Source organism: Danio rerio, chromosome 19 (assembly GCF_049306965.1).
Source record: "Danio rerio strain Tuebingen ecotype United States chromosome 19, GRCz12tu, whole genome shotgun sequence".
Classification (NCBI taxonomy): Eukaryota; Metazoa; Chordata; class Actinopteri; order Cypriniformes; family Danionidae; genus Danio; species Danio rerio.
The window spans coordinates 27,369,529-27,395,668 of record NC_133194.1 but is presented as its reverse complement, the minus strand read 5'-3'; the positions used below and the strand labels follow the sequence as shown (position 1 = coordinate 27,395,668).

General features: G+C 41.2%; 1 protein-coding gene across 3 annotated transcripts in view; it reads left to right on the top strand.

The window, feature by feature from the left end:
• The window catches only part of xkr8.1 (XK related 8, tandem duplicate 1), a 30,297-nt gene extending 4,320 nt beyond the window's left edge, over nt 1-25,977 (top strand). For 2 of the 3 annotated variants that reach the window (XR_012395085.1, XM_003200602.7), the window contains one exon: nt 1,037-2,165. Coding sequence is in view for 2 of the 3 variants with exons in the window: in XM_003200602.7 (XP_003200650.2) it covers nt 1,037-1,734 (698 nt within the window). In the remaining variant the exon portion in view is untranslated. Of the gene's footprint in view, nt 1-1,036; nt 2,166-25,064 lie in introns of those variants that run through there. The other variant, XM_073931764.1, reaches the window with a different exon arrangement.
• The last annotated feature ends 163 nt before the right edge of the window (nt 25,978-26,140 follow it).

Here is a 26,140-nt window from a genome sequence, read left to right as displayed (position 1 = left end):
AAGATTTTTAAATTAATGCTAACCACGATCACTCTGACCAAGGTTAAAGAAGGGATGAATATTTGAAATGTGCATGCTCGGAATCATGGGAGACATTAGCATATGGAGTAAAGAATCAGATTTATGAGAGGTATGCATTCCCCTAAGTTGGAGAAGGGTCTGAGATTGCATCACTGAGTGATGCAATCTCAGCTTGCATCATAAAGGCTGCATCCAGATACTATTGCTCAGTTTTGCAAATGTATAGGTAAATATGTTTCTAACTTTACTGCATTTTTATTATAATTACGTTTAAGTATGTTTCAATAGCTGTAGATGTTACAAGTGCTGGATGCATGGTGACTTTATTTCACTTTTTTGTGCATTCTTTGAACCCAGATTTAATGAGTATGTTTTTTCCAACTATTTGAGAGTCTTCTAGAATGGCGCATGATAGGTTTTGTATGTTAATAATTCAGCGTGATTCATTGCAAAATACTGTTATGCAATGCATTAAAAAAAAAAAAAAAAACTGTTACTACATAACCCTCGTTCCCAGAGGAAGGAACAGAAATGCTACTGTAGATGAAATCAGATGACAAGTAGCCTCCTGCCACCTAAAACACACTTACAACTGCTTACGGCCTTACTCCAGCCAAACCATTATGCCCACTTTATGGGATATGTCACATATTTTGCTCACAGTCTATGTATAGTTAGCCAAAATGGTTTCCAAACAAAGTTTTCGCATTTGCTGGTTCTATCAGCTTTTAATTAAATAATGTGTATTTACGACAGTATTCATGATACTTATAGCAGCCAATTGCATTTATCTTCCACATGCCATGAACAAAAAAATCACACAGTGTTGGTTTAAGTATAGTTTTGAAATACTGTCCATCCCCGGCACCATGTGTAGGCAGTGCCTAATGAGTCATTGAATAATTCACCCAAACCATTTACATGTTATGATTAAATGCATCACTCACTTTTTCAAAAGAACTGCATTCTTGCTTATGTAATCTTGTTTACTAACTATGCTGTTTCATCATTTCAGGTTTAAAATTTCTCACATCAGCTGCTTCAATTGCCAGTTCTCTTGCCATGTACCACAACGGCATTCGGATTTGTTTTGATGTAAAATGCTGGACCGCCACTGCTGTCTATTTGCTGTGGAACTTTCTGCTGATCTTTCCCCGTGTGGCCGCTCTGGCACTCTTCTGCAGTGTATTCCCGTGCCACATCGTTGCTCATTTTCTATCTTTGTGGATGGTGCTGGTGTTTGTGGCCTGGAGACAGAAAACAGATTTCATGGAAAGCAGCGGCTGGCAATGGCTTTTCAAAGCTACAGTTGGACTCATCTGGTATTTCAGCTGGTTTAATATCTCAAAAAGTAATACAAAGTTAAAGCATGCCATTTATTGTAGCTTCTTGCTGTTAGACATGATGATGCTTCTGGGCTTCTGGAGTTGGAAGGTGACCGAGTATGCAGGCTGCTGGACCTCTTTAAACCCTGCTGTAGTTATCCCAACACTACTAGGATTGTATATCATTGGAAATCTAGTGATGATGATGAACTACAAATGGTTTTATACTAGCTACAAACAGAAAACAGATGAACTCAGTAAAAAAATCAAAGAAGGTACATTTAAAAAAGCAATGCCATTAGGTTATAGCATTGAGACAGAAACTGTAGATGAAGTTCCTGGAGTTCTCCTTCGAAGTAAAATCATGGCAGCAGATTTCTGCTTTTAGTTCTTAATTCAATTGTACAAACCCTTCCCTATATCCAGTTTTGTTACTGTAAAATTTATAAACTGTTATAGACAATATACCTATTTTCATAATGGATTACTATCTTAGGAATAAAGCTGCAAAACCTGTCAGAGGGGAAGCATCTTTTTAAAAGGTACACTTTTATACCTTACAGGTGCACATTAGTATATAAAAGGTACAATGTGGTACTTTTAATGTACAATTTTATACATTTAGGGTACTATGAGGTACCCTTTTCTAAAGTCACAGGTTTGTACCTTTATTTCTGTGAGTGTTTGTGAGAATTGTTTACAAGACAAACACTATTTAGATGGCTGTGAAGGAGTGGTATCCTGATCAATGGCAATTTTTATATATTGTCTGCCTGTATCCTTTCTGTGATTTGATAATAATAAAGTTTTGAATCAATGGTTTTGCTGAATGTCTGTGTTTCTCTATAGATTGCATGACTCAATGCTACAGATCATACCTTCTCTTTAAATAGCCTTATGGATGACTTGTGTCTGACTGCATGCTATAACAACCCACTGTACATTATGATGGACAGATAAATTTCACTATACAATGAAATGACCATGAAATATTGGCAAATATCCTTAAATGTAAATAAAACTGTTTAAAATGTTGCATCTGCGCCAGGCTTTTCTTCGGCCTTCAGACATTTTTCAGGCAGAGGCTTACTGCTGATGACAGTACTGTTTAATACCGGCTAAACCAGGCTTTAAATTTGGTGAAATACAGGGAAAAAAAACAGCCTGGCATGATGAAGATAAGAAGGTAGTGTTGGAAAAGGTTAAAAATAGTATCTCTTCAGAGTGATACAGTTTTAACCCATTTAAGTCTACCAGCAACTATAGTTGCCGAAGTTCATATTTGCCATTTTCCTTTAAGTAAAGGAGTTGAAACAACACAATTCTTAATTTTTTAGGACAATTTCTATGTGCGATCCGCTTAAATTAGTAAAAACTTTTACGTTAAATTAACTGATTTGTGTTTGGACAACATGAAGCAATTGTGAGGAGCCCAGCATTTTTTTTAAATATGTCTTGTTGAAATATGCATGGGTGTCCCTGGAAAAGAAGGAAGCATAGTGTGCTCAAAATCTCTATGTACAGTTTAGCGTTAATGGTGCCATCACAAAAACGCAATTTACCATTGTCAAGAGCACTGACACAATCCCATAACAAGGTATCACAGACCTTGGCATTTAGACTTGCTGCTGGTAAAAGTCTGTATGTGTGACCCACGTGGTAATATCGCTTATACTGTCGATCAATGACGATTTTTGATGCAGTGCTGCCTGATGATCAGGAATCACAGTTGTTCAACTTAAGCTTGCACCTATGTTCTTTACGCACTGAAACTCCTCCAGATTCCTTGAATCGTTTAATTATGTTATGCACATATAAAGGTGAAATATCCAAATGTTTTCTAATTCTATCTTTCTTTGAGAAATGTAAGAAACTGCTGATCCTCAGCCCATATTTAAAATGATCTTTTCTGGATGCTTTTTGTACCAAATCATAATTACAATCACCTGAAATCCTGTTTCAAATCACATTATTATTTAACCAATTTACCTGATTACAGTCCTGAATTGCTCCTGTATCAATGTTTTTGGAATGAGTTACAAGAACCAAAAAATTAAAATAAAATAAATAAATAAAAACTAATAATTAAAAAAAAAAAAAAAAACAATAAAAATCAGGAGGAACATATTAAATAAGGTTTGTTTTATTTGTTTGTTGTATATCTGCAATAAAATACAAGGCAGAGTAAATTTAGAAAGCACTACTTATTTATTTGCGTTTTCCATACTGTCCCCTTTTTATCTGACTGAGAGTTGTACAATTTTCTAGGAAAAAAAAAAATTAAACACCTGGGGACAATGAATGCAAAACATGTTCATATAAGAATATTAACAAGGCTACATGCATGAAACCATTGAGAAAAAAAAATTGGGCACAAATGGGTTAACAAAGAGAAGATATTTAGTTTCACAATATTTAAAATATATGTATTTCAAAACACTTACACAAACACACTGTAACGTTCGCAAAGAGTGACAAAGTGAAATAGAGTATCATTTTCTCTATGCATTTTTGGTCTTTTGTAAGTATTTGTGAGAATTTAGACAATGAGTACTTTTGATTTAGAAACATTTGTTGCTAATCCGACATTGGAAGTTTTTGAGTGATGTAAGAAAGACGATTTGTTGCAGATAGGTGAACACTATCGCATTCCTGTTGTGAGGCAATCTCTAAAGCGCCTTATGAAAGACAAGGTTTTAAGCACTTGATTGAACACTAAATTTTTATTTTACCTGATGCGGATGGCGATAAGGCTGGTGCAGAGGCTGAAGAACACAGTCCTGATAATTTAGTGGATGCGGAGGAGACGGGTGAGTATGCCGAGGTGGAGACCGAGGCAAAGACAGGCTTGCCTCCCTTCCATTCTTTTTCCCCGACTTCAGTTGAGTCTGGGGGTGATGCGAGGCTAAAGGTCCGCCTGGCTCGCATGCAGATTGAAGCTCAAGAGCGAGCTGAGACGCGCCATGCCGAGATGAAGTTGCACCTGGATATCCGTAAATTGGAAATCGAGTTAGACTTGATGAAGGTTGGTTCTGGCCGATCTGTGCCGTTAAATCCTGTAAGTCCTGCTGCTAATGATAATTTTTTGAGTGATGTTTCGTCCAGTGCTTTTGATATTAGTAAGCATATTGCTTTAGTGTCTCACTTCAGAGAATCCGAAGAGGATTCCTATTTTGCTGTTTTTGAGCGTGTGGCTGCCGCACTTCATTGGCCTAAAGAAGTTTGGTGTCTTTTGCTACAGTGTAAATTAGTCGGAAAGGCCCAGGAAGTTTGTTTTGCCTTAACTTTGGAGGAGAGTTTGAAATATGATTCAGTTAAGAGCGATGTTCTCCGCGCATATGAGTTGGTGCCTGAAGCGTATCAACAACGTTTTAGAAACCAAAAGAAAAATGCACAGCAAACATTCGTAGAATTTGCCCGTGACAAGGGAGTTCTTTTTGATAAATGGTTGGCTGCTAACAATGTGAGAGATTTTAATGCGCTGCAAGAATTGATGCTTTAGGAGAATTTTAAAAATTGCCTGCCTGAGAGAATTGTCACATATCTTAATAAACAGAAAGTCATGACTTTGTCACAAGCCGCAACTCTTTCGGATGAGTATGTGTTAACGCACAAGAGCGTGTTTTCTGTACCCCGACCTGACAAGACATTGAGTTCATTCACGGCTCAAAATTCTGCAGGTCCAAAAAGTAGTTCACCAACGAATAAAGAGATTAGAGAGTGTTATTACTGCCACAAAATCGGACATTTAATTTCCGAATGTTTAGTGCTTAATCGAAAAAATCAGCAAGGACAAATGAAACCAGCAGCTTTTGTGAAAACTTTGTCTGGACTTGACTTAAGTGAAAATAAAATTGACGCTGGCTTTAAGGCATTTTTAATGAAGGGACTGATTTCTGTAAACGGAAATACTGAAGAGCTGAAATAAATTAAAATCTTGAGGGACACAGGCGCACTTGACTCGTTTTTAATTTCTGATGCACTTCCTTTATCTGATCAGACTTACTGTGGATCTAACATTCTAGTTCAGGGAATTGAGATGGGTGTTTTAACGGTACCTTTGCATCGAAATCACCTGTAGTGTGATTTGATTGGTTTGATTGGTTTTGTCAAAGTTGGTGTGAGTCCTTCCTTTCCTGTCCAAGGTGTTGCATTTATTCTCTGAAATGACTTGGCCGGGGATAAAGTTTCATCTTTGCCTGAAGTGAGATGCGCCCGAATGTGATCTTTTATCCGAACCTATTTCGCACGAACAAATTAAAAATGCACAACGAGAGGATGAGTCCTTAACAAAATGTTTTTCTGCAGCTGACAAAGAATTTAAAGAAACGAAAAACAACTTGAGTGAATACGTGATTGAGAACGGATTTTTGTTGCGTAAATGGCGTCCTAGCAGAGATGTAGAGAATGAATGGGAGGTTGTTTGTCAGATTTTTCTACCAACAATTTATCGAGAACAAGTGCTAAATCTGGCCCACGATCACCCTTTATCTGATCATTTAGGTGTGACAAAAACTTACAAGCGCATTCTTAAACATTTCTTCTGGCCTGGCTTAAAGAAGGATGTTGTTTCTCACTGTCGCACTTGTCATGTTTGTCAGGTCACTGACAAATCAAAAGATTCCACCAGCACCACTTGTTCCGATCCCTATTGTTGGCGAACCATTTGAGCACGTCATTTTGGATTGTATTGGTCCCCTTCCAAAGACGTAAGCAGGTAATCCGTTTTTATTAACAATTATGTGCTCTGCAACCCGCTTTCCAGAGGCCATTCCGCTTAGGAAAGTCACTGCACCTGTTGTGATCAAAGCAATGATAAATTTTTTTTCTACTTTTGGGTTACCAAAAATCGTACAAACAGATCAAGGTACGAATTTTCTGTCAAAAGTGTTCAGGCAAGTTTTAACTTCATTAGGCATTAAGCACCGAACATGAAGCGTGTATCATCCTGAGAGTCAGGGAGCCATCAAACGTTTTCATTAAACATTAAAATCCATGTTGAGAAAATATTGCATGAGCTCAGAAAAAGACTAGGATGAAGGAATACCATTAATGCTGTTTGCAATTCGTGAATCAACTCAGGAGTCATTAGGTTTTTTTCCGGCAGATTTAACATTCGGCCACGTCTTTCGCTGGCCTCTTAAAGTGCTGAAAGATGGGATGTTAAATGAAAAATCAAAAGGAGTAAATATTTTTATTTTGTTAGCCGTTTTAGAGAACGTTTGCACAATGTATGCTTTCTTGCACGTGAGTTACTGTCCGTAGCTCAGGAGGACATGAAAGGATGGTATGACAGGAAAGCTGTTGTCCGTGACATTAAACCTGGTGATGAAGTTTTAGTACTGCTACCGGTACCTGGTTCAGCATTGTCTGCTTGTTTTTCTGGCCCCTATAAGGTGTCAAAAAAACTGAGTGAAACTGACTTTGTGATAAATACACCTGATCGAAAAAGAAAATTTTGCACCAGTCACATTAACATGCTCAAGTTTTATTACCCTAGGAAAGTGTCTGATAATTTCGAAAAGGAACAACTTGCTGCTGTTTCCTCTGAACCCTTAGTTGCGGCTGTCACGTTTCGTAATGACTTGACGATGTGTGGTAGACTTTTGAATTCGGAGATTCTTGATAATTTGCCAGATTATTTTAATACTTTGTCAGAAACACAGAGACGTGATATGATCAAACTGTTGCAAGAATATCTGATGCTGTTTAGTGATGTGCTGACTCAAACTAACGTGCTACAGCATGATATTCAAGTGACATGCGATCATCCTATTAAGCAACATGCTTATAGAATAAATAATGTAAAACGTTCTGTGATGAAAGACGAAGTTGATTATCTGTTAAAAAATAATCTAGCAGAGTTTAGTCACAGTCCATGGAGCTCTCCATGTCTTCTTGTGCTAAAAGCTGACGGTACATTCCGTTTTTGCATGGATTATTGTAAGGTAAATTCTGTAACAGTGCCAGATAGTTATCCATTGCCCGCTTTTTAGGAATAGCGGGTTATTACAGGAGTTTCTGTCATAATTTCTCGACTGTTGTTTGTCCCTTGACTAGCTTGTTAAGTCCTAAAGCTGATTTTGTATGGTCTGATGCATGCCAACAGGCTTTTGAGAATATTAAGTTGTTGCTTACTTGTCCGCCTGTTCTTGCCGCACCTGACTTCTCACGTCCATTTAAAATAGAAGTTGATGCTAGTTCTTTGGGTGCTGGCGCTGTGCTTGTCCAAGAGGATGATGTTGGCTTTGATCACCCAATCTGTTACTTTTCACGTAAGTTTAATAGACACCACGTAATTATTCCACCATTGAGAAGGAAGCTTTGGCTTTGATTTTAGCGTTGCAGTTCTTTGAGGTTTACGTGGGTTCATCAGTTTTGCCTGTTAAAGTATACACTGACCACAATCCTCTAGTGTTTCTGTCCAGAATGTACAATCACAATCAACGCCTTATGCGTTGGTCGTTGATTGTACAAAATTTTAACTTAAACATAAAGCATAAAAAAGGATCTGAAAATGTCATTGCTGACACTTTATCTAGGGCTTAATGTTGCTTTATGTTTAGTCTTAAGAGGGTGAGTGTATTGTTCCCTTGCAGAACGTATTTTGTATAAGTGTGTACGTTTGTTTGTATTTGGTTGTGTCGTTTCATGCATGTGTTACAGGTACGAACTGCATTGGAGGATCCGCATTTCATGCTGATGACGTTGGCCGCTGGGTTTGTGCCACCAATCGCTGGTTGGCGTAGAGTTTAAAAGCCGAGCCCAAACTGCAATGGCGATCTCTCTCTCTCTCTCTTTCCTTCTCGCCACTTCTCGCTCTTATTCTTTCTGTGGGTCTCTGTGAGGACAGTCTCTCTGTCATGAATCAAGACAAGGAGGATCCAAATGCGATTGTTTTAATGAACAGAGGACACACGAAAGTTCAAACAAAAGAGAGCCACTGACCACAACGATGACATCAAACAGACAGCGGATGATACTGGGAGACAACAGTCAGGAACAAGGACAAACAAGGACAACAACGGACTGATAACCAGCACATACCACAGGAGGAGTTTTATAGCCAGCCAAATGAGGTTCAGCTGGAGGATGATAAGTCAGCTGATGACATCAGCTGATCCTAGCACGCTGTCAACACAAAAGGTAAACAAACACACACCCTCACACATGACAACACACAAGGCATGATACATAACATACAGGAGGAACACACAGATCCATAAACCGTGACAGTACCCTCTCTCCTAAGAGCGCCTCTTGGCGCTCCCAGAAGAGTTTACCTGGCGATTGTAATCATCGATGAGAGAATGATCCAATATGTCCCTTGCAGGAACCCAACTCCTCTCCTCTGGACCGTAACCCTCCCAGTCCACCAAGTACTGGAATCCTCGTCCCCTCCGTCTCGAGTCCAGAATGCGCTTAACCGAATAAACCGTCTCCCCTTCTACGAGACGCGGCGGGGGGGGGAACCGGAGTGGGCGGATTAATGGCCGTATGAAAAACGGGCTTCAATTTAGAGACATGAAAAACGGGATGAATTCTCCTGTACGCTGGAGGAAGTTTGAGGCGGACTGCCACCGGACTAATGATCTTGGTGACAGAAAACGGGCCAATGAATTAAGGTGCAAGTTTGTTACATACGGTGCGGAGAGGAATATTTTTAGATGAAAGCCACACTTTTTGACCGACAACGTAAACGGGAGGCTTAGACCGGTGGCGATCGGCTTTAGCCTTGGTGCGCAAACCTACTTGAAGGAGGGTCTGTCTGGCCCTATTCCAAGTACGTCGACACCTCTGGACAAAGGCGTGGGCAGAGGGAACCGCGACTTCGGATTCCAGACTGGGAAAAGCAGGTGGCTGGTACCCTAAACTACACTCAAATGGAGAGAGGCCCGTGGCAGACACTGGTAATGAGTTATGTGCGTACTCAACCCATGAGAGCTGCTGGCTCCAGGAGGATGGATTCTGAGAGACTAAACATCGTAACATGCGTTCAAGATCTTGGTTGGCTCTCTCCGTTTGACCGTTACTCTGAGGATGGAAACCAGAAGAAAGACTAACAGTCGCCCCCATTAAATGACAAAACTCTCTCCAAAATTTAGAGATGAACTGAGGCCCCCTGTCAGAAACCACATCCGTTGGGAGGCCATGAATACGAAAGACATGGTCAATGACAGCAGCCGCTGTCTCTCTGGCTGATGGTAATTTGGGCAGAGGAATAAAGTGAGTGGCTTTCGAAAACCGGTCCACTACGGTCAAAATCACCGTATTCCCGTTGGAGGGGGGAAGACCCGTAACGAAATCTAGCGCAATATGGGACCAGGGTCTCGATGGCACTGACAGCGGCTGAAGAAGTCCAGCGAGGGGGCGATTGGAAGTCTTAGAAACAGCACAAACTGAGCAAGCCAACACAAAATTCCTTATGTCACGAGCCATAACTGGCCACCAGAATCGTTGTTTGATTAGATACAAGGTACGACTCACCCCTGGATGACAGGCCAACTTGGAAGAGTGACCCCAATGGATGACGTCAGACCGTAATTCCTCTGGCACAAATAAACGACTCGGTGGGCATCCAGGCGGAGGCGTTACCCCTTCTAAGGCCATGCGGACCCTCGACTCGATCTCCCAGGTGACAGCAGAGATAAAAAGTCTGCGTGGCACGATGGTCTCAGGAGATGATGCGCGCTCAGAGTGATCAAAAATTCGAGAAAGTGCATCAGGTTTAACATTCTTGGAACCTGGTCGGTACGAGATGGAAAAATCGAAACGTCCGAAAAATAAAGCCCACCGCGCCTGCCTAGAGTTCAATCTTTTGGCGGATTGGATGTACTCCAGATTTTTATGATCGGTCCAAACGATAAAGGGAACCCCCGAACCCTCTAGCCAATGACGCCACTCTTCCAATGCAAGCTTGACGGCCAACAGCTCTCGATTACCAATATCATAATTTTGTTCAGCATTGTTGAGACAATGAGAAAAACACGCGCAGGGATGCATCTTGCCGTCCGAGGAAGAGCGCTGGGACAGGATAGCACCGACCCCCACCTCTGATGCGTCAACCTCCACCACGAACTGCCGTGATGGATCAGGGGCAATAAGAATAGGTGCTGAAACAAAGCAGCTTTTCAGACGATCAAACGCAACTTGCGCTGCATTGGACCACCTGAACGGAGTCTTGAGGGAGGTTAAGGCAGTCAGAGGTGCGGCGAGCTGGCTGAAGTTGCGAATGAAACGCCGGTAAAAATTGGCAAAACCAAGAAACCTCTGCAGGGCCTTGCGGGAATCTGGGGTTGGCCAATCTACCACAACCTGAACTTTCTCTGGATCCATGCGCATCCCCTCGACTGACACGATATGTCCCAGAAAAGGAACAGACTGTGCATGAAAAACGCATTTCTCCGCCTTGACATAAAGCCCATTCTCTAGCAGCCTCTGAAGCACTCGCCTGACGTGTTGAACGTGTTCCTGGAGAGAATGAGAAAATATCAGTATGTCATCCAGGTAAACATAAATAAACTGATCTAGCATATCTCTCAACACGTCATTCACGAGTGCTTGGAAGACTGCAGGGGCGTTGGACAGACCGAAAGGAAGAACACAATATTCAAAGTGCCCCCTGGGGGTATTAAAGGCAGTCTTCCATTCATCGCCTTCTCGAATGCGGACCAAATGGTAAGCGTTGCGGAGGTCTAATTTCGTGAAAAAGGATGCCCCCTGCAGACGTTCGAAGGCAGAAGACATCAGCGGCAAAGGATATGTATTCTTTACCGTGATAGCGTTCAGCCCTCTGTAGGTCTATACAAGGACGGAGGGAGCCATCTTTCTTTTTCACGAAAAAAACCCCCGCCCCTGCTGGTGATGAAGAAGGGCGGATGATCTTGGCTGCTAGAGAATCAGAAATATATTTCTCCATGGCCTCCCTCTCTGGAACAGAGAGCGAATAAAGTTTGCCTTTAGGCGGAGACGTACCTGGCAATAACTCTATAGCACAGTCATAGGGACGATGTGGAGGCAGAGAAGCAGCTCGAGACTTACTGAACACTCTCTTCAGGTCGAGGTACTCCTTGGGCACGTTTGACAGATCCATGTGTTCTTCCTGAAAAACAGAACGAGACACAGAAGAACAGGCAGACAACAAACACGTAGCATGACAGCTCTCACTCCAAGATATTACAGATTCCTGTTTCCAGTTAATATGTGGATTGTGTATTACCAGCCAAGGATGCCCAAGGACTACTGGAGTGACAGGAGCTTCTGTTAAAAAAAAAAGAATAATTTCAGAGTGGTTACCAGAGGTGATCAGTCTTATTGGACCAGTTGAATGAGTAATGGACGGAAGAGAAGAACCATTAAGAGCATGAACAGATATAGGTTGGGAGAGAGAAATCACAGGAAGTCTGAGTTTTTTTACTAAAGCAGAGTCAATAAAATTTCCCTCCGCCCCAGAGTCAATAATTGCTTGAGTACTAAAATTGCCAGATGACCACTCCAACATAACATTCAAAAGAGTAGCTGCAAGGGAAGATTTGTTCAAAGATACTCCACCCGTCAGTAAACTCTTTTCTACTGACGGGCTCTGGCTTTTACCCTGAATCGCGATGTGATCAACACCACCGCTGTGAAACACCAGGTCCTCGCTGCGGCGTCTGCGCTTTTCCTCCAGCGACAGCCTAGAGCGGCCCATCTGCATGCCTTCGGGATCCGCGAGGGGCATGGCCTCCTGCCCCGGAACTACCGTGACAGCCGGAAAAGGTGATCTCACCAGAGTGTGCGTGCGTCGCGTGTTTCTCTCCCTGAGCTGAAGACGAGAATCCACACGAATGGCCAGATCAATGAGTCCGTCGAGGGTCTTAGGAAGATCCAGGGTGAATATTTTATCCTTTATCTGGTCTGCCAGCCCATGGAGAAAGACGTCCCACTGCGCCTGCGCGTTCCATTCGCTCTCGGCCGCCAGGGTGCGGAACTCAATGGAGTAGTCAGCGACACTCCGTTGCCCCTGCTGCAACTCTGTTAGCGCCCGTGCCGCCTCTCTGCCCGCCAAACCTCGATCGAATACCTTTTTAAGCTCTGTCGAAAAGGTGTCAAATGAAGAGCAGCATGGGAGTTTCCTCTCCCACACAGCAGTTCCCCACTGCGCCGCTCTCCCGGTGAGAAGCGTGATGACAAACGCCACTTTCGATTCCTCCGTGGAAAACGAGGAAGGCTGCAGGGAAAAGTACAATGAGCACTTCGCTAAAAAGGCTCGACAAAACTCAGGCTCTCCGGAGTAGAACGCTGGAGGTGGAAGGCGAGGCTCGGAAAATCCAGCTGTTCGCTCAGGAACCGGCATAGATGGACTAAGGTTAGCTGCAACAGGCTGCTGAAGACCGACAGCATGAAGACGTTGCAACCGTGTTGTGAGATCAGAGATCTGAGTGACCAGCGCCTGGACAGCGCGACTGATGGTGACCATCTGATCATCATGTCTGTTCATGCGTGTGGTAGCGTGTGCAACAACTTCAGCCAGGCCGGAGATACTCGCTGGATCCATGTTTGATCAGTCCGTTCTGTCACGAATCAAGACAAGGAGGATCCAAATGCGAGTGTTTTAATGAACAGAGGACACACGAAAGTTCAAACAAAAGAGAGCCACTGACCACAACGATGACATCAAACAGACAGCGGATGATACTGGGAGACAACAGTCAGGAACAAGGACAAACAAGGACAACAACGGACTGATAACCAGCACATACCACAGGAGGAATTTTATAGCCAGCCAAATGAGGTTCAGCTGGAGGATGATAAGTCAGCTGATGACATCAGCTGATCCTAGCACGCTGTCAACACAAAAGGTAAACAAACACACACCCTCACACATGACAACACACAAGGCATGATACATAACATACAGGAGGAACACACAGATCCATAAACCGTGACACTCTCTTGCGAGGGCTAGTCTGAGAGAATGTGTTTTTTGTTTGTTTAATGCTCTTGTCTAAAGTTTGCGATTTAATAATGCAATATATTTGCCTGTAAACTTGTCCAGTTAACTGACATGTTTGAGTGATGCCTTGGAGAGGTGTAGGAGTGAGTAAGTTGCGCAATATACATATACAACACTCAGATGCATATTTTGTATTATTTCACTAGGTTCAGGAGAATGTGCTGTTTTCTGTATGTTTTGTTTTTAGTTAGAGTTTTAGTTTTAGTTTGTTTTTAGTTAAGACGTTTGGTACGTTGAAGATTTTTCTTTTCATGCTTTTCTTTTCATATTTAGTTTAGTTTGGTGAAAACAGTTACTGAGTTTTGTTATATTAATTTCTTTGATTTAAGCACATTCAACTGCTTCCTCTCCCCCCAGGTAATTCATTATTTAACCATTGTAAATAGTTTTCTTTCACTGTATAATATATTTTCACTGGTTTCATTGGATGTATGGGCAATAAATAATTGCAGTGATATTTGGTTTTCAGTTTCTTTCTTTCTCCATCCGCTTGTCACACACATTAAACTATTGTATGTTATGTCATCTACTCCTAGTTTAATATTAACATCTAAAAGGACGTAACACACACACACACACACACACACACACACACACACACACACACACACAACGTGAGAGGAGATTACTTTCTGTTTCAACTCTTTAACATCACGGTTAAAAAGGAGTATCATGTTCATGCTGTAAGGTTTATCAAACTGGACAGAATCATGGAGGAGAGCTCCACTTTTCATTACTCTTTGTGGGATTACCTGTTTTCTCTGGTGGGATTGTTTCTTTTTTCTGTTGGATATAGTAATGGACATCCGAACTGTTGTGTCACTTTATCAGGAGGAAGCTTAGGTAACGCTTTCTTTTACAACCCGCAAAGTACCGCGTAAGTACAGTGAAATTACAGTGTACTTTTCTGTACGTACTGTGTAAGTATAATGAACGTATGTGTAGGTATAAGGGAACAAACCGTAATGCTTGGTTAAAAAGGGGGTAACAACCAGATGTTCATCACGAAAATTGCCGCGTAAGTACAGTGAAATAACGGTGTACTTTTCTGTACGTATAGTGTAAGTATAAATAACGTTTACGTAGGTATAAGGGAACAAACTGTAATGCTTGGGTAATAAGGGGGTAACAACCAGATATTCAGCATGAAAAGTACCGCGTAAGTACAGTGAAATAACGTTGTACTTATCTTTAAATTGCAGAAGAACAAACCATAATGTTTGCGTAATAGGGGAGTAACAGCAAGATATTCATCATGCAAAGAAGTATATTAAGTTTACGATGCACTTTTCTTCAAGTATTGTATACATATAAAGAATTATGCAAGGATGGTAACAACCTATTGCTATCTGCAAATGTACTGTACATGTGTAACCCAGGTTACTGTAGTCCTTATCAAGCCCGTTAACCAAATAAATAAATAAGAACAATAACTGGAGTACATGTAAAATAATTTTATTTGTATTTTGTAAGTCACAATGTTATCAAAAAGAAAAAAAGAAACATTATATAATCGTAGAATGCAGATAAAATTAAATGCATCTATTTAACTGCGAGTGAAAAAAATACTAGCTCCGCCTCCCGGAATGACGTCATCTGCGCGCGTTGAGTTGAGAGAGAGAGAGGCAGAGTCACAGCGTGAGAGAGGAGTGAAACGAGAGAAACGTGAACAGCTGAAGCGAGCTCGCGGCCCGCGTCGTGTATAGCTGTAAAATTTGAGAAATTAGAAGTAAAACAAGCAGTTGAAACTTGATTTAGGTGCTGTAATATACTACTGTCCGTACTCAAACCCCCAATCGCGTTTGGACCAAGGACAGGAATCGTCTGAAGCACAGATCTGATTAGGCTGTTTTTTTTTTTTTGGTTCATAAGTGATTTTTTCTTCAACTATAACTACTATATTTCTTGGTGAGTGAATTTTATATTATTGTATTTCACTAAAAGTGATTGTTATAAGTCATTTATGGTGTAAATGGTTCATAAATATAGTCTGAATGTATGTTAAATGGTTAAAATGCACATTAATGTGAATCTAAGTGTGGATTAAGAGCAAAATCTGCTGTTTAAATGTTTTTGGGAAGTGTATTAGTGTTACAAACGGACATCTGCAGTTGTCCATGTGCTCTTTTAGCATGTGCAAATGGCTCACATGTGTTTTGCTAACCGTGTGCTTAAACTAGCATGCTAACAAAATGTGAGTGCATCTATTAAGATGTTTTTTCAGTTTAATAGCTATATACAAATACGAAATTGCAATTGTAGTGAAGATAATGGGGTTTAATATGAGAGTTGATACTTTATTGTACATTTATCCTATTTTATTTAAATTGGTTAAGTTTATGTGAGAACTGATTGTATGCACTGATTTATATTCTTTGTTGAAAGGTGAATGGAAATTAATGGTGCCTTTCCACCTTGTCTTTTCAAAGTTGGGTTTTTTTTTGTGTGTCCTTTTCCTCTGTTTTTGTTTTTCCATCTTCTCTGTTCGTGATCCTGACACCTGGCATTTGGAGTGTGGAGTTCTAGAAGTCCAAAGTATTCTTGTTTCTGCCATCTTGGAGGACATTCGCTGTTGGTGGAAACTGGCGAGCCGCCCGGTTTTATGGAACCAATATTTCGTGTTGCCCAATTCATCTGATTGGTAGGAAATTCCATCGTCTATCGGACACAGGAACGACTGGAAGCCAGAGTCATATTTAGTTCTATTTTTCTGGAACTGAGCTACTAATCAGTGTTAAAACAAAACACTGCAACGGGTGCATTATAAACAATTGAGTTTATTGAACTGAACTTGAACATTTCGCAACCAAAGAGGTGATCAATCATATTTGTTTGATGGACTAGTGAATCATTTTGCCGAATCACTTTGGTATCTGACAAGAAATTCTTTTCTGGGTTCAATTTTCTAGCCGTTTTTTTCCTAATTGAAGTGTTTCAATTATTACTATGGTCTTACTTACCTGAGGAGTGCTGAAGTTGTATATATTTACCTTTTACATTTTGTTTTTGTGAAGAAAACACTTGACATAGTGTGAAAAGCCTTTATTTTATTTATTACTTTATATTTGGGGAAATATACATTTCAAAGTCCAAATTTGAGAATAATTAGTTTGTTATTTGATTTAATTTATTTCATTTCTCACTAATATTTACAATATAAATCATATATATTTTGATACAAAAATTCCTGTCTTGTGTCATCATTTCCCTTGTCTTGCTGCAAAGTTGGCTCCAGAGCGAACTTAAACTTCTGATAACTTGGTCCAAAGTTGATAGTATAATATTGTAATCTCCTTGGTTTCTATATATTGCGGGTTACAGTAAAGTTGGCGAGCCAGCCAGGAGTCTAATTATTGCAGCAAGGGTGTCAAACGACAAGAAAAAGGGAATTGTATCAGTAGCAAACCGTTTTAAAAATTTGAGCTGTCATAATGGATGTCGTAAGACGAGAAAATATAACTGTAGCGAACTCTCTCATAGTAAGCGGTCTAACGTTAACTGAGTTAGATAATGAGCTGGAAGCATATTTGCTGAGATACGGCTCTATCCGTCGCAACGTGATAATTGATGACCCAGCATCAGACTTTCACAAGCTGCTAATTGTGGAGTTTAATGAAAACTCTGCGTTTCAAACTTTGCATCCCCATTTGCCCCTGACTTTGGGAAGTCTTTCTGATCCAAGCATTACCTTTCGGGTACGCGCTTTAGCCACTGTGTGTGACCCACCTGTCGTTAGCACTGCCACTGAAGGGTACCTTGAGCAATTGAAGGCCATAGCCAAAGAGAGTGGAAGGCATTTCCAAACCGTGTTGCAGGAGGAGTTAGAGAAACTTAAAGAAACTCATTCAGAAGACCAAACTCTAGCAGAATCTCAAAAGATAGAGGTTGCTGACACACAGTCTAGAGATAACACTCTGATTTCTGAGTCACCTAGTGTAGCAGAGATAGACCCCCAAGATTCCGAATCCAAAAACCCAACCAAGAATAGAATCATTTATGTGTCCCCGCCTTCACCCGAAACTACCGCTGATGATAACCTTACAACAGTTTTTCCTTCCTCTTCGACAAACATAATGGGCGATGCCCAGGTTCAAAGAATGGTAGTTGAGCATGTAGTAAAAACGAGTGATGCCATGATGTCTCAGCAGACATCCATTCGTCTTAGGGTCTTTTCAGGGAAGAGTCCCCGCCCCCCTAACGAACCTGATTATGACACCTGGCGTGCCAGTGTTGACTATTTGCTTAATGACCCATCTATTTCAGACCTGCATAGAACACGTAAAATCCTGGACAGTCTCTTACCTCCAGCTGCAGATGTAGTTAAACATGTGCGTCCCCCAGCCCTTCCTGCTGTCTATCTTGAGTTGCTGGAGTCCGTTTATGGTTCTGTTGAAGATGGAGACGAACTGTTAGCAAAACTAATGGGTACTTTTCAGAATCAAAATGAAAAATCATCCGACTATCTCCATCGCCTTCAAGTCCTGTTAAGCGCAGTAATCAGGCGAGGTGGTATAAAAGAGAGTGAACGTGACCGTTATCTTTTAAAACAGTTCTGTAGAGGGTGCTGGGATAGCCGCCTCATTGTTGATCTTCAGCTTGAGAAAAAAGAGGGCCAGTTACTTACCTTCGCTGAATTAACCATACTAATTCGAACTCAGGAAGACAAAAATGCTTCTAAGGAGGAGCGTATGAGGAAACACTTTGGGATGACAAAGCCAGCAAATGTTTACCCAAAGACACGAGCTATCTCAAACCAAGTGTCAGCTTGTGCATGCGACGTGTCTAGCACTTATAGTTCCGAAGCAGGATCTTTAAAGAAACAAGTCGCAGAAATTCAAGCTCAAGTTGCCACTTTAAAACAGTCTCCTGATAAAAAGAGTATTAAAAGTCAATCAGAAAGGGCTGAGTTAATTGCTTTAAAGAGGACTGTTGAAGACCTTTGCGTTCAGGTGGCTGCTGTAAAAGCATCTGTTGCTGAGGGACTAAAAGGGAACAATCCAGAGCAATCAGAAATTGCCAGATTGCAGCGACAGGTAGCAGAGCTACAAGCACAAGGTATTGTACAAAAAGCATATCAAGCTCCTCATATGCAGAGATCCACTGGAACTGAAATTGGCAGAGCTCTCAAGAAAGAGCCTTTAAGAACTAACAGACCTAGGCCAGGGTACTGTTTTCGATGCGGAGATGATGGGCATTTGGCAGTCAACTGTGAAAACCCTGCAAATCCTCCAAAAGTTGAGGAAAAGCGGCTCAAGCTGAGAGAGCAGCAGCATCAGTGGGATATCCTACATGGAAGACCCGCCCAGTTTTTAAACTAGGTGAGGTCTCTATAGCGGGGCATATGGAGGCCAAACTTTATAAAAGCCGCCCTGGATGTTATAAACAGATACCCGAGCTCAGTCAAACCACTGTGTCTTTCAAACATTTACCCAAAGGTCTGGTAGGAACCAAATGTACAGCCCAAGTCACCATTGGGGGGATGGAGGTAAACTGCCTTTTAGACACGGGGTCGCAGGTCACCACAATACCCCATTCATTTTACAAAGCACATTTATCTGATTTCCCTTTGGAGCCCTTGAAAAATCTACTGGAGGTAGAAGGAGCTAGTGGACAGGCTGTGCCATATTTAGGGTACATCGAACTTACCTTGAAATTCCCCAAAGAATTCATCGGGGCGGAGGTTGAGGTTCCTACATTAGCTTTAGTTGTTCCAGATTTAACCAGTTTTTCCCAAATTTTAGTTGGAACAAACTCGTTAGATGTGCTTTATGGTAAATGTGCTCAAGATTGTGCAGCTGATGTCAAGTCTAGTTTTCCTGGCTATCAAGCTGTGCTTAAAGTGTTGGAAGCTAGATGGAGGCAGGCCAGCAGTGAAACCCTTGGTTATGTAAAATTCAAGGGAAACTCCCCTGAGATAGTACCTGCAGGAGGAAGGGTGGTGTTAGAGGGTCAAGCCCATTTTAATGGTCCCCACACAGAAAAACTGGTAACACTCGAACCATCCTCCGTTCCTTTGCCCAATGGTCTTCTTATTGCTAGTTGCTTGCACACATCACCGAATAAACGTCTTTCCAAGCTGTCAGTTCTGTTAAGAAACACCACGCAAACTGACATAGCAGTTCCTCCTAAAGTCATGTTAGCCGAGATTCATGCTATTCAAAGTGTCCTGAACCAGCATCATCAGAGTTCAGATGCTAAAGCTGAAGAGTCAATACCCACCTGTGCCAACTTAACATTTGACTTTGGCGACTCTCTGCCCACGACCTGGAAAGAAAGGATAACAAAACTGTTAAACTCTATGCCGGAAGTTTTCTCCCTGCATGATTTGGATTTTGGTTACACAAAGAAGGTCAAGCACCAAATAAAGTTAAACGACGAGACACCATTCAAACAAAGGGCCAGGCCCATACATCCCCAAGACATAGACGCTGTGAGGAGGCACCTCCAAGAGTTGCTAGTTACTGGTGTTATCCGGGAGTCTGATTCTCCATTTGCTTCACCCATAGTTGTTGTCCGGAAAAAGGATGGCTCAGTGCGGCTATGTGTTGACTTCCGGAAGCTAAATGCACAGACAATAAAAGACGCCTATGCGTTACCAAATTTAGAGGAGGCTTTCTCCATACTGACGGGCTCAAAATGGTTTTCTGTGCTCGATCTGAAGTCTGGGTTTTATCAAATAGAGATGGAGGAAGTTGATAAGGCCAAGACTGCATTTGTCTGTCCACTTGGCTTCTGGGAGTTCAACCGTATGCCGCAGGGAATTACAAATGCCCCTAGCACCTTTCAAAGGATTATGGAACGGTGCATGGGAGATCTAAATCGGAAGCAAGTCCTTGTCTTTATTGATGACCTCATTGTTTTTTCTGATACTTTAGAGGAACATGAGTCCCGGTTGTTGCAAGTCCTAAACCGACTTAAGGAGTATGGATTGAAATTGTCACCTGAGAAGTGCCGGTTCTTCCAAACCTCAGTGAAGTACCTTGGCCACATTGTTTCTCACAATGGGGTGGAAACAGACCCTGCAAAGGTAGAAGCTTTAAAGACCTGGCCAAGGCCAAGAAACCTAAAAGAGCTAAGGTCCTTTTTAAGCTTCGCTGGATATTACAGGAGGCTTGTGCGTGACTTTTCAAAGATAGTTAAACCGTTAACTGACCTTACTGCAGGATATCCTCCTCTTAGAAAGAGTTGTAACACGAAGCAGAAAGATTGTGAATATTTCAATCCCAAAGCGGAATTTGACACTCGATGGACTACAGACTGTCAGGATGCATTTGACTCCATAATCGACAATCTCACATCTGCACCTATATTGGGCTTTGCAAACCCCAAACATCCCTATGTGCTACACACCGATGCAAGTACCACGGGGCTCGGTGCAGCTTTGTACCAAGAACAAGAGGGGCAGCTGCGAGTCATAGCTTATGCTAGTAGAGGGTTGACTAAAGGTGAGAGCAGGTACCCTGCACATAAACTTGAATTTTTAGCGCTAAAATGGGCTGTAACTTCCAAGTTTAATGACTACCTTTACGGTGCAGAATTTACTGTTGTGACAGATAGCAACCCTTTAACATATATATTAACTTCGGCAAAACTTGACGCTACTAGTTACCGCTGGTTGTCCAGTCTATCGACTTATAATTTTAAGCTGCAGTACAGGGCAGGGAGTCAAAACCAAGATGCAGATGGTCTCTCTCGAAGGCCACATGGTGAGCTGGTGGATGACCTAACCTCACTAAAAGAGAAGGAAAGGATTAGGCAATTCACTTTGCACCATCTTATGGAGTCAGAAGATGAGTCACCTGTTGTGATGGCAGAAGTAGTGAAAGCAATCTGCGAAAAGCATCAAGTAGTTGGGTCACCCCAAGGACTCCATTGTATCCCTTCGGTTACTTTGGTTGAGTCTCTTACCCACTGTGTGGATGTCCTTCCATACGAGTTCCAGCATGAGGATGAACATGGTCTCCCAAGTCTCCCTCATCTCTCACAAGCTGCTTTGGCAGAGTTGCAGAGAAAGGATCCAGAGTTGAAAATTGTCATTGAAAGAGTGGAAAGTGGGGTTAAGCCTTGTAAGTTAAGGGGACTATCTTCTGCTGTGAGCTTATGGTTAAAGGAATAGAAGCGTCTTGAGTTGAGGAGTAATGTTCTGTACAGAAAGAAGCAGGAACATGGAGCTTCATCATACCAGTTGGCTTTACCTACCTCACTTAGAAACACCGTATTACAGAGTCTCCATGATGACATGGGTCATCTTGGTATTGAACGAACACTGGATCTTGTGAGGACAAGATTCTTTTGGCCGAAAATGTCTCATGCAGTGGTACAGAAGGTAAAAACCTGTGAACGCTGTGTTCGGAGGAAAACACCTCCTGAAAAAGCAGCTCCTTTGGTTAATATTCAAACAAGTAGGCCCCTTGAGTTGGTGTGCATTGATTTCCTATCCTTAGAGCCGGACCAAAGCAACACTAAGAATATTCTGGTCATCACTGACCATTTTACAAAGTATGCTATGGCCATACCTACTCGAAACCAAACTGCCCAAACAGTTGCAAAAGTCTTTGGGACCACTTCTTAATACACTATGGGTTTCCCGAGAAGCTGCATAGTGACCAAGGAGCCGACTTTGAGTCACGTACTGTCAAGGAGCTGTGTAAGGTTGCAGGAATACACAAGGTCAGAACAACCCCATACCATCCTAGGGGGAATCCAGTGGAACGATTTAATCGTACACTGCTCCAAATGCTTGGAACACTGGAAAATAAGAGGAAATCTAGGTGGAAGGAGTATGTAAAACCCCTAGTGCATGCCTATAATTGCACCAGGCATGACACAACTGGATATACTCCCTACGAGCTCATGTTTGGGCGACAACCTCGTCTTCCTGTTGACTTGGCATTCGGGTTGCCAGTGGACACTCCCAACAAGTCTCACTCACAGTATGTGGAAAACTTGAAGAATCGTTTACGTGAAAGTTACGAGATGGCTACCAAAAATGCTGGAAAGATTGCAGAACGTAACAAGCAAAGGTTTGACAAGCATGTAGTTGCCTTAACTCTGGAAGAAGGTGACCGAGTTCTAGTGAGGAATGTGCGTTTGCGAGGCAAACATAAATTAGCTGACAAATGGGAGCAAAATGTTCATGTTGTTGTCAAGAAAGCACATAACCTACCGGTGTATACTGTCAAACCAGAAGGAAAGGATGATCACAATCTCCCATATGATCTGATGATAGTACTTTGTTTGATAGTAATGTATAGTGTCTGTATGGTATCTGTAAATGTTTAGTGTGTGAAATTGTTGGACAACCACTACACACACATTAAACAGAAAAATAAACATGTCTATATCTTACTAAAAGCCTTTATGTCTGTTCATATATTTTATATAAATGCAGAGCAGCAAGACCCATGGGATTTCATCAGCCACACACCATCAGAGTCCTCAGTGGAAGCTGAGAAGAGCAGAGGAGGAAGCCAAGCAAGAGATGCCAGAAAAAAAGGGGGAAGAAAATAATGTGTTATTTTGCTGTTTGAGTATATATAGGCAGGCGCAGTGGGTAGCACAATCGCCTCACAGCAAGAAGGTTGCTGGTTCGAGCCTCGGCTGGGTCAGTGCGCATTTCTGTGTGGTGTTTGCATGTTCTCCCCATGTTAGCTTGGGTTTCCTCCGGGTGCTCCCACAAGTCCAAAAATATGTGGTGACATTGGGTAAGCTAAAATTGTCCGTAGTGTATGTGTGTGAATGAGTGTTTATGGATGTTTCCCAGTGATGGGTTGCAGCTGGGTGGCAACACAGTGGCACAGTAGGTAGTGCTGTTTCCTCACATCAAGAAGGTTGCTGGTTCGAGCCTCGGCTGGGTCCGTTGGCGTTTCTGCGTGGAGTTCTCCCTGCATTCGTGTGGGTTTCCTCCAGGTGCTCCGGTTTCCCTCACTGTCCCAAAGACATACAGTACAGGTGAATTGGGTCGACTAAATTGTCTGGAGTGAATGCGTGTGAATGGGTGTGTATGGATGTTTCCCAGAGATGGGTTGCAGCTGGAAGGGCATCCACTGCGTAAAACATATGCTGGATAAGTTGGTGGTTCATTCCACTGTGGCGACCCCAGATTAACAAAAGGACAAAGCCGAAGAGAAAATGAATGAGTATAGGCAATGATAGACAAGACAATGTTTGATTAATATGGAGTGTTTTAAAATGCTTATTTATTAAAATAAAGGTTACAAAGTAAAGAAGAAATGTATTGTGTGTTTGTATATTTATTTTACTGCCTTTAAAATTTTACATTGTAAACTAAAGGGAACAAGGGGGGGAACAAATGTTGTATTTACCCTTTAACTACAGGTAACAAGCGAGTAACAAAGCTTCACTTTAATTTACAAGCCTCAAATGTGGTATTTACCCTGTAAGTACAGGAAACAAGGAGGGAACAAATACTGTATTTACCCTTTAACTACAGGGAACAAAGAGGGAAGAAGCTGAACTTTAACACACTAGTGTATACTTGAACACTAAGAACAGAGTAAACTACAGCAGCAGTTTTTATTGATTGAAGACCAAACTACTACATTTTTTTATAAAGCATCAGCTATACGTTCACTGAAATGCAACAGTTAGCCCCCAGTTTTAATCTGCATTGAACCCTGACGGTAGGCCTATGTCATGCAAAGTTATTTGTTGATAGTGAGTTATGGAGACATTGATGCTTTGGTGAGATCGACGAGTAAACATAAGGTAAGTAGTGTATGGAAATATTTTATATTGAATTGCAGATTTAAAATACATACAGTATACAATAAGGGTTCATAATTTCACAGGTTGTAAACCTTTTATTCATTAAACACCCCATATAAAACCCAAACACTGAATAAGAGTACTAATGTACTCATGCAGGTGCATGTACAGTACATTTGCAGATGGCAATAGGTTGTTACCATCCTTGCATAATTCTTTATATGTATACAATACTTGAAGAAAAGTGCATCGTAAACTTAATATACTTCTTTGCATGATGAATATCTTGCTGTTACTCCCCTATTACGCAAACATTATGGTTTGTTCTTTTGCAATTTAAAGATAAGTACAACGTTATTTTACTGTACTTACGCGGTACTTTTCATGCTGAATATCTGGTTGTTACCCCCTTTTTACCCAAGCATTACGGTTTGTTCCCTTATACCTACACATACGTTCATTATACTTACACAGTACGTACAGAAAAGTACACTGTAATTTCACTGTACTTACGCGGTACTTTGCGGGTTGTAAAAGAAAGCGTTACCGAAGCTTATGTGTTTATGGGGCTGATGATTTTCTTTCTACTGGGCTCCTCAGTGTTATTACATGCTGGACCGCCTCTGCTGTCTATTTGCTGTGGAACTTTCTGCTGATCATTCCCCGTGTGGCCGCTCTGGCACTCTTCTGCAGTGTATTCCTGTGCTACATCATTGCTCATTTTCTATCTTTGTGGATGGTGCTGGTTTTTGTGGCCAAAAAGCATGCTTTTTATTGTAGCTTCTTGCTGTTAGACATGATGATGCTTCTGGGCTTCTGGAGCTGGAAGGTGACTGAGCATGCAGGCTGCTGGACCTCTTTAAACCCTGCTGTAGTTATCCCAGCACTGCTAGGATTATATGTCATTGCAATTTTGGGGGTGATGATGAACTACAAATGGTTTTATACTAGCTACAAACAGAAAATAGATGAACTCGATAAAACAATCTTTGAAGGAACATTTAAGAAAGGGATTGACTTAGGCTTTAGCACTAAAGCAGAAACAAAAACTGTAGATAAAGTTCCTGGAGTTCTTCTATGAAGTAGAACCATAGCTGCAGATTTCTACTTTTAGTTTTAAATTTAACTTCACAAACACTTCCCTATATCCAGTTGTGTTCCCCTAAAATTCATACACGGTTATATGTAATGTATTTATTCCTATGATGGATTACTATCTCAGGAATAAAGCTGCAAAACCTGCCAGAAGGGCAGCATCGCTATGAAAGGTACACTTTTGTACCTTACAGGTCCCCATTAGTATCTTTAAGGAACAATTTTGTATCTTTAGTGCACACTTTTTTTTACGTTTGGGGTACTATAAAGTACACATTTGTACTTTTTAGGTATTCATTTGTAACCAAATTTAAAGGCATACTTTTACAAAATGACAGGTTTGCACTTTATTTCTGAAAGTGTAGTTGTCAGAACTGTCTACAGGACAAACACTATTTAAATGGTTGTGAAGGAGTCAATAGATGCGCATACCGTATCTGCATATATCTACTCTGTGATAATAATAAAATAAACTTTTATAAAGAAAAACTTTAATAATAAAGTTTTGAATCGGTGTTTCTCCTCTGTTGACTGCATAACTCCATGCTACATATGATCATTCTTCTCCAAATAGCCTTATGGATGATCTGTTGTGTCTGACTGCATGCTATTAAAACGAGCTGTACATTATGATGGACAGATATATTTCTCTGTAAAGTCTATGAAATATTGGCAAAAATATCAATAAATGTGTTGAAAATGTTGCCTCTGCGTTGTGCTTCTCTTCAGACATTTTTCAGATAGAATCTTGCTGCCATTTGATTGGATGACAAAAGTCCAATATTGTGGACACCAGGCTTTTGTGAAATTCAGAAAAAAAAAAAAAAAAAAAAAAAACATAACCCAACATGTGATTCAAAAGGGTTTTAAAGGGTTAAAATAGAATCTCTTCAGAGTTAGAAAAAATATTTTGGTATTTCATTGCTTGTGAGTTTTACAATACTTACTGTATTCTGTCATGACTAATCATTTAACA